Genomic DNA, 12,403 nt, shown 5'->3' with positions numbered 1-12,403 from the left:
ACTGCACACATTGCCTGTCTGCCTTCAGCCCTGCCTTCAGCAAGAGTTGGGTGCCTGTGGGTGGCAGGCAGATCGGTTTTAGCATTCAGTCCTCCTTACAGGCAGGGCAGGTCTGTGTTTCAAACTCACGCTGCGAATCAGCATGGAAATAGCATGGGATTAATCAAATCCCAGTTAAAGCTGCGAGTTACTCCTGCTTTCATTGCTGCTGTGGTTGCATATGACCTCTCTCAGTGTGAGAGAAGCCTGAAGTTTATTTACCTGTAGCTGCAGGCAGTGGGTTTTTTACTCCAGTGGACAGGTAAGATGTGAGGACGTGTCTGCCTGGGGCGGCTTGTGGCTCTGCAGGCTTAGCTTTCTCACTCACTCTGGAACAGCCCCTGGGCAGCGAGGAGCAGTGGTTCATCGCTGTACCAAGCTCATGGGTTTTCTGTCTGATGTGATCTATGCTGAGGATCTGGGTAACCCTCAGTTTCCAGGGCTGGTGTTTAGGTGTCACAGTTGTGTCTGCCAGGCTGTCGGGGGGTCAGCTAGCCCCCATGCTACCAAAGAGGCAGTGAGGGGAAGCTTAGCTGTGGTGTTCTGAAACGGGTGCAGGTGAAGTTTTGACAGTGTAGGGTAGATTCTTCCAGTCTCGCCTTTACTGTGAATGGGTGTCTTACATTTTTGTCTCATGCTTGTCCAGCTGTTTTGGGATGATGCTTTAAGACCTGCCTGTTTAAAAGCAGTCACAATTGAAACACCAAATGTATCTGCAATCAGTAGCAGGCACGTTTTTCTCTAAGAGCAGAAGACACATCCACGTTTGTCAGTATTTAGGTTAATCCTTATTTAATCAAAGCTGCTCTGGTGTTTAGGTAAAATTAAGGCTTTCAGCCCCTCGGTTTTGCTGGGCTCGTGGTGGTGTGTGTGCTGTCCTTTGTTTAATAACTGAGCTTGTGATAGCAAGCGCTTGGTACTACCTGTGTAGTAACTGAGGTGTCAGATCCTGATGCCCTCACCACGTAGCTTTGTCCCAGCTGAAGAGCAAGTTGCAGTTACAGTGAGGACAGCACACACAAAAGTCCTCCTCGTTACCATTATTTACATTCAGATTATAATATTACAATTATAATATTCAGATTATTTACATTCACAAACCTGAGCGTGGACTGGGACAGTGGTCAGAAGCCACAGTTTGTCTTACTGCTGGTGAATTTACACTTCTCTGGCAGTGTAATCAGCCCCGTGTGTGCTTTAGGATTGCTTGTAAATCTCTCTAATCAGAAATTTTGTATCTCGCAGTAGCTTGTCTCTTTGAAATATTAAAAAGTTGATCCTTGTTCTCTTACCTTGCTAGATTATTTCTTTTTCTTAAACCTGATTAATCTTCTTCTTAAGCTGAGCAGGAAGAATAAGAGGAAGATCTTGAAGATAATATAAAATCCAGGAGAGAATATTCTTAATCAAATTCATATGAATTAATAAATCTGCAACTAAAGTATCATATTTGAAGATCTACTTTCAATGGTTTCAAAAGAGGCTGTAGATTAAAAGTGAACAGTTTAGTTATATCACAGGAGATATCACTCCCAGATACTTCAACCTTCTACGAGGCTGTTACATTAACAATCTGATGTGATGGTGAAGTTGCTGACAGAGCGGTATGCAGATGAAAACCCAATGGCGCTCCAATCCATCTGAGAGAGATCATACTTAGTTTCCTTTACCTTCAAGGCTAGAAATAAGATCTGTGGTGGGGGCAGTTTTATTTCCCCTATCACGTAGTTGTAAGCCTTTGATATCCTCCCGGTCGCAATCAGCTCTGGCAGGAGGTTTGATGAAGATCAAGTAGAACACAAGGCAAGCTTCTCATCCCGTTATCTGATGCCAAGCAGAGCGGATACTCTGCTTGTAGAAGCGTACCTCAGGGCTGCCCAGCTTTGTTAGAGCTGCAGCACCGCAGCGTGCTCGTGCCTGGGAGCTTCTGCTGAAGCCCAGTGGTTTGTGTCTGTGAAGCTCAGCTTTAGAGGAAGCACACAGTGATAAAGACTTCATCTGCCAGGGTTCGGTGGGTTTGGACGGTGGAGATGTGAACTGTTGGACTCACCTGTTGTAGAGAGGTGAAGTGGGGACAGTCAGTGTTCAGTTGTTTTCAGTTGGCTTTGCATAAGTGCCCTGAAAGAATTCCCTTCACGTCTAACCAGGACAAATGTAAATACTGAGTAAGGATGTATTTTGCTTTAGGAGTTTTAATTTTTTGCCTTTTAAGGCTGGGCAAGTTCATCTAATCCTGCTGCTACTCTAAGCAGGAAAACTGTATGCAAGTTGATGGTGCTACCTCTGAAGTGTTTCCCTTTAGAAGTGGTGGTTGGAGTTCTGTAGGAGAGGTGGGCAGCTCATTAGAAGTGTAGAAAGCAGCAAGTCTGCAACTACAAGTTCAGAGAAGGTGCTGGATGCTTGTTTGTCAGCTACAGAGATGTTTCACCTGAATCAGAGGACAAATAGTACCACATTTTCCCCTCCCCTTGTGTTGTAATCCTGTGATTGTGCCTTTACATACTAGTGTGGCCTTCGCTTTTTCTGTTGCTCTATGCCAAGTTATTTGAGATCATTCTTCATTCCAACATTGTGAGGTGGTAAAACCCCTTCCAGCATAATTTCTCTGAAAATACATTTGGCTTTGTCTTGGTCAGCTCATGTCTCTTCCATCGCTGATGCTGTTGGGGTTTAGTTCATTGGTTTATATGTAAAAACACCCCAGACCAGACTGTGGTGTGGGAACAAACTTGAGCATCAGTGCTAAGCCACCCTTTGAGACACTCACCTGTGGCTCGAAGCCACTTGCTTTGCAGCTTCAGAGAAGGGGAGGGGGTAAGTTGGGTTATTTACGTAGGTATCATAGTGCCAGGTCTGTCTCTACTCTGGGGCTGACCAGAGACTGTTTTCCTCCCAGAAAGTTACCTGTTGTTGCCATGATGACATCTGCAAAGTAACTGGGATTGTTTACTACTTCCCATTCAGCTGAGATTTGTTTTCTTAGCAGTGGTGGGTTACCTTGTGTAGCTTGCTGTCAGTGTTCAGGAATGCCAGAGGAGCACAGGGCCATGGGTGGCTGCAGATGGTGACTGTCAGCTGTCATTCAGCATCACATTTCCCATCTGCACTGTGGCCTGGGCAGCATGCTCACCAGGCATCAGCCTGGCAGGAGGAAAAGCACTGACAGGCAGGAGGTGAAGCATTCCAGTTGAAAGCTTACTTATTTGTAGAAGTGGATGGTAAGGACTGACCCTTACTTAGCATTTCAGATACATCCACAGGACAAACTTGGAGGCAGGCGTGGAAGAGTCCAGGGTTTGAGCAGCTTGGTGCATCCAGTCATGATGCTGTGAAAAGCCAAATTCAGAACTCACTGGCCTTGCTGACTGTGAAGCAGGTATTCTTTACTGCAGCACTGGGCACACAGGGCATCCTCCTCCTAATGTGTATGACCTGAAGGGTCAGTTACACAGCTTTTACACAAGACGTATATGCTACTCATAGGAGAAATGGTTAGTTTTATCATCTCATAGTTACAGCGTTGTGTTATGAACTTTGAAGCCCCTTTGGTAAATTTTGAGGGAGCCAGCATGGTCCTGGCAGTAAAAGGAGTTGCTTTGTTGAATAATGTGAGGTATGGGAGCTTCTTGTTTATAATACGTGCCAGTCAACAGGAGGGAGCCAGCTCTGCTGTAACTCCATTGCAGTATCTTCTGGTTGTGCTAGTTTATAAACCTTTTTTTTTTTTTTTAAAAAAAGGGCTGTTTTAGTAGCAGAAGCATGCATCTTCAGGTAGTGGTGTGGGGAGCTTGCTTCTGTATTTTTTTTTTTCTACTGCCCTTGAAAAACATAACACTTTAATGAGTCTGTACATTGGCCAACTCAGGTTATGATGCTTCTCCAGTCCAGTGCTGAAATACTCATTTCAACTGCATCCACAGGCTAAGGAGTGCAATGGCATCAAGGCTCCAATCGATACAAGCAAACCAAACCCTAACGAGGTGGAGTTTGACAACCTGTATCTGGATATGAATGGTATCATTCACCCTTGTACGCATCCAGAGGACAAGTAAGGCCATTCTTTTGTCTCTTCACAGGGTTTTGTGGGGTGTGTTGGTAGCCTCTCAGATGTTAAATTGAATGCTCTGTGTTGTAGGCCAGCACCCAAAAATGAAGATGAAATGATGGTCGCGATTTTTGAGTATATTGACAGGATCTTCAACATTGTGAGACCACGGCGGCTTCTTTACATGGCCATAGATGGAGTAGTAAGTATTGTTTTAGCTCCCAGTAGTGGCTGCTTGTGAAATTAGGGTGGATGCCATCTGCTTGTGTAAGATCCTCTGGGAAATTAGTTTCCTAAAATGAAAAGCTACATGTAAAATCTACTGTTAATCTAATTTCAGCAAGGGTAATTAAAAGTGTTCATGGGTTTTTGCTTTCCATGGGGTTATATGAGCGAGCTAGTACGCTCTGCTGCAGGCTGAACTTCGCTTCTGGAAAGCAGGAAACTTCTGCAAGGCAGAAACACCCAGGAACTACTTATGTTCCTCTGCTCTGTGGCTTCAGTAGCAATTTCTGCTGCAGGCTGGGGAAGACCAGAAGACGGTTTAGGCAGATGCACTTAAAGTTGTGCTGTGGAATACTTCACAGACAGGCTGTGAGGCATGTTTGAAGCCAAAAGCTTGTCTTTCTCTGAACCTGGTCCTCATCTCTCCTCTGTACATCAGTTGGTCTAATGAAAGATATCTTTCCTTAAGAATTTTGCTTTGCTGGGTACTTCTCTATCCAGACTGCATAGTCTTGCTAAGAGATGCCCAGGTGGCCTAGCAGACTGCTGTATGCCCCTTGAGCTTTGACTGCTGTTCTAGGCTTTTTGGTTTCTCAGAGGTAAAGTGAGTATCACTGAGTGAAAGGTGGTTAACCTGAATTCAGGTGCAGGAATCCCTGACACAGAATGGTCATTGCAGTGATCCCCACTAGACAATGGTGCATCACATAGCAATGATCCCAAGTAAATGACAGTGTATCCTCTTAAAAAACCCAACATACCCGTGGTAACAAAGAGCTAACCACTCTGCTGCAGCCTTCTTACTCTCAGAAGAGTTATAAATACAATCACAGGAGTTCCTTGCTGGAGAAAGGGCTTGTAATAAATAATGCTTCTCAGATACATGTCACCAGAAGTGTTACTTATTTTGCAAGGGAAACTTGGAATCCTTGAGCACTGTGCTCTTGAGCTCAGGAGACCTGTGTAGAAACGTGTCCAGCTGCCTGTGCTGCCGTGTGAGAGATGGTGGTGCAACAAAGGCAGAGGGAGAAGAACAGGCATCCCTGGTTTGGTTACGGTTCAGACTGATGTCTTGTTAAATAGCTGTATAATCACAAGTCTTGTCCCAAGAGGAATTCCCAGATGCAGTAACTGAACCAAGCATTATGGTACCCCTTTTTTTAGGCTCCACGTGCAAAAATGAATCAACAGCGGTCAAGAAGATTCAGAGCATCAAAGGAGGGCATGGAAGCTGCTGAAGAGAAGCAGAAAATCAGACAAGAGATTCTGGCAAAAGGTAGAACTGTGGCCAAGTGAGGGTCATCATGTTGGTTCTGAACTCTTCAGTAAGGTTTAGAATAGGGATGTCCAGCTTGGTGAATGTTTGTCTGTGTGTTCCTAGGAGGAGGAGAGGGTAGCAAGCCAACAGAAGGATGGTGCTCTGTTTTTTGAAGTTAAGAACGAAGATAAAACATCATTCTCTCTTACTTCTGTCTCCTGCCTCACCTGGCTTTGTGCTGAGTACTCTTAATTTCTGTAGAAAAGCATTGAACAGAAGCACAGGGATAAGCATAGTAGTAGTGGGAAAGTAGCCACAATTCTTCTGGAAGGAAGCATGAACTTGTAGGTTGCTGAAAGGAGAGTTTGAGGTATAAAAAGCAGAGATCAAGTGAAAATACTGCTACACAGGAACAATGAACTGTGAGCAAGGAGCTTGACAGTGGAAACTCTAAATGTGGTGAGGAAGCAAAGTCAGTGCAACTTCCTACGGGTGACAGTGACGTGACTGGAGTGGAAGGAGTGTGTGTAGCCAAAGCCTGCTGTCTGGGCTGGAGCAGCTAATTCAGGTGACTGTAGGAGGAATGAATGCTGTAGCCCGAGTGAGAGGGAGGCCCCTTGTGTAACTGAGCAGGAGATTGAAAAGGGAGGGCAAAGACTTTGTTTAACATTTCTTCCTGTAGCATTTCTAGACTGCGAAGACCCTTTATGAAGCTCAGAGATGAGAGAAGTTGGTGTAACCCTGTTTGTGAGCCCCAGTGAATAGACAGTAGAAACATAGGGGAGAATATGTAAGAAAATAATTATTTCCTCATGTTTTATCTTATCTAGCAAGCTTAGTTTCTTTGAGATTTCTTTCACCATCTTTTGACAGAATAGGTAGTGAAATCACTTTTCTGAAGTAACAACGTTTGTAAATATACTAACACCTTATTTTAAGATGGAGATAGTGTAATGGTAAGAGCTGTTTTCATTCTGGTGTTCAGTTGTTGCTTTTTTGTTGTTGTTGGGGTTTGTTTTTTTACTAAACTAATTTTTAATAAGCTTTAATTTTTATCAAGGGAGTCACCTGGTTTTTTATCATGCAGAAAAATGCTTTTAATGTGCCACACTGATTTACTTCTGTTAAATGTTCTTGTTGCTCTAGGTGGCATTCTTCCTCCAGAAGAAGTGAAGGAGAGATTTGACAGCAACTGCATCACCCCGGTAGGCAATCTTGTACTTCAGCCAGCAATTGCCGGTGTCTAAGTGAAGGTTTAATGTGTTTCCTTCTGTCCCTTTCCAGGGAACTGAGTTTATGGACAATCTGGCTAAATGCCTGCGCTATTACATTGCTGACCGCCTGAACAGCGACCCGGGCTGGAAAAACCTGACTGTAAGTTTCATGGCTTCCCTCTTCAGGGAAATTAAGGTAATCTGTGGGGCTGGGCTGGGATGTGATTGAAGGGTCTGAATTTAGCAGATTTGTCTCATCTTCTGGCACTGTGCTGCTGTTAATAACGGGCCGACTTGCACGCTCTGCTGGGGCTTCAGAGATCCATTTCCTCCCAATCACACAACCTAACAGCACCCTTTGTTTTGATTTTCTTTAAGAGCAATGAAAAGTAGTAAAAGCCACAATTTGATATAATGGGAGACAGGGTTTTAGGAATGCTTTCTCCTCGTTTGGGGAAAGAGTGTCAAGATTCATTGTATATCTGTTCTTTTCACGGTATCTTTTTTAACTGGTTGGGTGCTGCGTGTTACTCTAACAACAGAGGCAGTAGATGAGAGGCAACAAAAATAATGCATGTTGGCTTCCTGGCCTTTCTGGACTTTGAACTTCTGTCCTCCTTTTCCTCAGCTGCTCTGCTCCCACTGAGTTTCGGTTCTGACAGCCTGTGTTTGCTCTGTACAAGAGGGCAGTCTCCTCAGATGCAGCTCTTTGTTTCATTTTCCATAAGTTGGCTGTTTAAGTGGTCTAATCAGAGGGCAGTTGACTCTGCTTAATGCCCTCCATCAGACCTGAGTGTTGTAAACACTAATGCTTACCTGGGCAGCGCTGTAAGGAAGTGTATTGTATGATAAGCTATGGTTATATTGGAAGATCTAAAGGGAAGCATGTGTGTGTCTGCTTTATCTCTTACTTCTCTAGTGCATGTCCTGAGTGCCTGGAAAATTTCTCAGGAAACCTCAATATGTTGGTTAATGATGTGATAACTTCAGTATGTCAGCTTCACCCCAGCAGTAGGAGAGGAAAACGGAGGTCTGTGTGTTGGTTCAGAGCTCTTAAATCACTTCATTTAGTTAAAGCTACAAATTAGAATTTCAGCTATTCCTGAGTGGGATTGAGTGTTTGAACTCCTTAAGGTGTTGGGGTTTATTTACTGTAGTGGCATAAATCATTCACACAGTTTCAATGTCTCACAGGTTATTTTGTCTGATGCCAGTGCTCCCGGTGAAGGGGAACACAAAATCATGGATTACATTAGAAGACAAAGAGGTAAAATCCCCATAAATGGGAACACTTTGGGTTACTTTAAGGTGTGGTCTGTAGTAGTTTATTTTGTGTGACTTTGGTTGACTAAATGTGATTTTTCTTTTGTATAGCTCAGCCAAACCATGACCCAAACACTCATCACTGCCTGTGTGGGGCCGATGGTGAGTTCTCTTTTGCTAGCAATATGCTATTGCTTAAATTTGAAGCTTTCTCAGGCTGCTTAGTGGTTGAGTTGGGCTGTAGATTTTAAGCTTTCACTTGTATTTGTGTAAATAATCCTGTGTGGCTGTTGAAGGCTGTGTGGTGTATGGGGAATGATCTAACACTGCCCATAGCTGAAGGGTGAGCTTTCACTTGGTTTTACTGCTGTGATGGTGTGTGGGTGAACATACCTGTGTGTTTGCATTTGCTTAGAGTAGAGTGGACTTTGCTTTAATTTAATTATTTTTTAAGCTTAGTAATGTTGATCATTATATTTTATTCTTCTCTTTTGATTGTAGCTGATCTGATCATGCTTGGTTTAGCCACACATGAACCAAACTTCACTATAATTAGAGAGGAGTTTAAACCAAATAAACCCAAGCCGTGTGCTCTCTGTAACCAGATGGGTCACGAGGTTAAGGACTGCCAGGGCTTGCCCAGAGAAAAGCAAGGCAAGGTAAGTGTTTTGCCAGCTCCAGAAATTCTCTATCTGTAAGCTAATATATGTTTTAATGAGTTCCTCAGACTGTTCTTGTGGTTGGTTTTAGCTGGAATGTAATGCAAATGGTATTATTAAAATTACCTGGCTTCCCTTTTATATTAGTGAGTAATGATATGGTTTGGCTTAGGATGGGAGTGGTTGGACTTGATGATCATAAAGGTCTTTTCCAACCCTGTGATTCTGTGATCAGTAACTTAAGAGCCATGCAGAGGGGCAAATTGCAGGCTTGGCATAAGGGCTGGAGAAACTGTGCCTGTAGATCTTTCACCCCTCTCAAAGCCAGTCTTTAAAGCTGAGCTGGAGGAACTTTGGGGTGAGCTGGGGTGTAATGGCACACTTCCCTTCCCTTCCAGCATGACCAGTTTGCAGACAGCCTTCCCATCGCCGAACAGGAGTTCATCTTCATCCGACTGTGTGTGTTGCGGGAGGTAGGTTGAAGCAGTGACTCCCTCTGCTATGTATAAATAATGTTTTAAAACTCCATACACAGTGATTTCTGATGCCCTTTTTCTCTGGTGCCTGTTGCAGTACTTGGAAAGAGAGCTCACTATGGCCAGCTTGCCCTTCACTTTTGACTTTGAGAGAAGCGTTGATGACTGGGTCTTTATGTGCTTCTTTGTGGGGAATGACTTTCTTCCTCACCTGCCCTCTTTGGAGATCAGGTAGATGAGAATATGTGTTTCTTTTTCCCCAGCTGTGTCTGCTGTGGATTTAAATAAGAATCTCATGCTTTTGTTTGTTGTTTTTGTGTTTGTTTCTAGGGAGGGAGCCATTGATCGCTTGGTTAACATATATAAAAATGTGGTGCACAAAACTGGGGTAAATCTTCCTGCTTTTTCTTTAGCAATATCATTGTGCTTGCTACAAGGATAAACTTGTGTTTCAACTGTATTTTTTGACTTGCAGGGGTACCTCACAGAAAGTGGTTTTGTCAACCTTCAGCGGGTCCAGATGATCATGTTAGCTGTTGGAGAAGTTGAAGACAGCATTTTCAAAAAGAGAAAAGATGATGATGTAATTATTACTAATTATCTTTTATTACATTCTTAGAGTTTGGTTTTAATCACATGTATCACCACTGGACTGTGACAGCCCTTTAACAGAGCAAGAGAAAGAAACCCAAGCTTTGTCTTTTTTTTTTTTTTTGCTATAGTCTCTAATGAATTCCTCCATTCTCAAAAAAGATATGCATGCTTCCAGTCAGTTTTCCTTTCCTAGACTGTAAGGCGTGTTTGCTGCTTGTTATCCCAAGTCACAGCACAGTGAAAGCTGTGTGTGAGCTCTGTCACTGCCTGCTGCTTCTCCAAAAGCCACTCTGAAAACTGGGGAGGGAATTGTTCTGTCACTTGCTGCAGCCTGAGGGAGTGAAGCCATGAGCAGGGCTGAAACACTGCGTTGGAGTCCCAGGCGTGTCCTTCCCTCACAGCACCTCCTGCCATTTGAAATGTGTCTGTAAATTCCTGTTCTTACAGTCTGTCACTGTAGTTCTGTGCCAGTTTATTCCCTAAGTACAGGGGATAAAACACCTTGTGAGGGAAGAGTGGAATTGTATTTGCTTTCCAGTGGAAAAAAATACCATGCTGGTGCTGGCAAAACGTTTATAGCTGCCCCAGCCTGGGCCTCTCTTGAAGATAACAATTTGATGTTCAAGGTTCTATGGCCAAGAATAAGAAATATCTTTCCTTAAGCCTCTTGGTTTTGTTTTTTTTTCCCCTGCTTTTAGGACTTGAAGGTCTCTCCTACTCTCTTCTCTCTGTTCCAGCACAGGAAAGCAGCCTGTGTCCTTTGACATTGCTGTCGCCCTGAAGTAAGGCTATAGCTAAGCTTAGTAGGTGATATCAGCCATCACTGAAACTCTGGGCTCTGAGTACACAGCTACTTTTTTCCTCAGAGGTTTTCAGGGTAAATTCTATCCCGTTTCCATTGGCTTTATGGACACAAGAATTGACCTATGTCTTAATCAGAACATGATATAAAAACCTTATGGCCTTTTGGTCAGCAGACCTTTATATTGCAATATCTTCCCAGGAAAACTGTACTCTTGACCTTATTTCTCTTTATCCTTTGTTTAGGATAACTTTAAAAGACGGCAAAAAGAAAAAAGGAAAAGAATGAAGGTAAATGAACTCTTTTCACAATGCAAAAGCTAGTGAGAATGAATGCAAAAACTGTAGCTTCCAGAGGAGGGGCTGGTTGAAAGTGCTGTTGTAATCACAGTATTTTCTGGCCTGTGTATAAACTGTTTTAAAGGGTTTTTTCGTGGCTTTTTGTAGACTTGCAAGAGCTTTGAAGGGAGGAATTGCCTATCAAAGAGCTCTTAAAAGGGAGAGGAGGCAAATGCGCTGGGTGATAGCCGTATGTTCTGTCCTTCACACCTACACAAATGGCACTTCCATGACTGGTGATGCTCCAGCGTGGCCACTGTACAGGAATTGCTCTTCCATGCATTGCCACAAGACTTCACAGGAATCATATTGCTGAGGGCAGTGGAGCTTAGTGGGAGAGTTTAGGTTTAAATGCATAAGTACCAGTTTGCATCAAATGGATTTGCTGATCGTTCCCCACTGGACTGTGGTATTTAGCCCCTGTGTGTATTTTTTAATGATGTGCTTTCTGACATTAGAGTGGAAGAAGTTACTTGCTTACAAAGAGTAAGCTTTTCCCAGTGAGTTAGATGGTCTCACTTTTCCCAAAAAACAGCCTTTCAGCACGCATAGAAGGAACACAGGCACAAAAGGCAGGGCTTGTGTGGTTGTGGGTTGGTCCTCCTTTTTTTAAGAGCTTAACAAATTATAGGACTCCTGAGTGTCATTTTATGTCTGGTTGAGATTAAGCATAACATAGTTAAGATGAACTGAGTAAATTATGCTTGGCTTATATAACATGTTAATCTGAAAACTGAGAGAGCAGCATCACGCAGCTGTGGAGATCACACCACTTTCTCAGTGTACCCCTATGTGTTTATCTTCTAGAGGGATCAGCCTTCTTTCATCCCTGGTGGCCAGTTTTCCCCTCAAGCTCTGGGAAATCGATCCAGTCCTCAGGCCATCAGTAACCCTAGGCAAGCTGCTTTTGAGATGAGGATGCATGACAGGCAGAATTCTGTAAGTAAATCTTCAAAGGGAAATGATCACACCCTGCGTTACCCTGGGCACACTCTTCTCTCCCCAGTTGAGCTTGCTTGAAAAGCAGGCACCAGAGGCAGGATTTTGAAGGGAAGTGGCTTTTAATAACCATTTTTGTGAGACTACTCAAATGAACTAGCATTATTTGTTTAATGTTTGCATGGTGCTGCTTGTTAAATAGCTCTGGGAGGGTAGGTGAGAGATGGGTGCATCCAGTGGCATACGGGGGCTCTTCTTTTCCCCCCACTGTCATTTGACCCTTGGAGTCAAACTGCCTTGGGAGTTCAGGAACAGGAGCTTCCCCAGCTGGTTTGTGAGAGACACAAACCCAATAACCTGAGTTTGGGAGTCTCTTGATGCTCTCTTTGGGATTGGTATGCACACAGGGACAGAGATATCTGGGGGTTGGAAGTTTGTGGTTTGAATAGCTGCATGTTTGTCAGCTGTTACAACTTTCCAAAGTTTTTCTTCTCACTGGGAAGAGGAGAAAACTGATGAGATTTTTGGAAAGGTATTAGAAAATGAGGGGA

The 12,403-nt window shown here is 43.6% G+C and overlaps 1 protein-coding gene across 1 annotated transcript in view; it reads left to right on the top strand.

The window, feature by feature from the left end:
• Positions 1–12,403, top strand: part of XRN2 (5'-3' exoribonuclease 2) — a gene marked incomplete at its 5' end in the record, with an annotated part of 49,083 nt that overhangs the window by 1,917 nt on the left and 34,763 nt on the right. The window contains 14 exon segments of the mRNA XM_084261145.1: positions 3,960–4,087; positions 4,175–4,286; positions 5,474–5,585; positions 6,714–6,772; positions 6,852–6,941; positions 7,976–8,048; positions 8,156–8,206; positions 8,546–8,703; positions 9,102–9,176; positions 9,277–9,410; positions 9,510–9,567; positions 9,655–9,762; positions 10,821–10,865; positions 11,721–11,852. Of these exon segments, the coding sequence (XP_084117271.1) occupies positions 3,960–4,087; positions 4,175–4,286; positions 5,474–5,585; positions 6,714–6,772; positions 6,852–6,941; positions 7,976–8,048; positions 8,156–8,206; positions 8,546–8,703; positions 9,102–9,176; positions 9,277–9,410; positions 9,510–9,567; positions 9,655–9,762; positions 10,821–10,865; positions 11,721–11,852 (1,335 nt within the window).

Source organism: Gallinula chloropus, assembly GCF_964237585.1.
Source record: "Gallinula chloropus genome assembly, chromosome: 3".
Taxonomy (NCBI): Eukaryota; Metazoa; Chordata; class Aves; order Gruiformes; family Rallidae; genus Gallinula; species Gallinula chloropus.
This window is presented reverse-complemented; position numbering and strand designations above follow the sequence as displayed.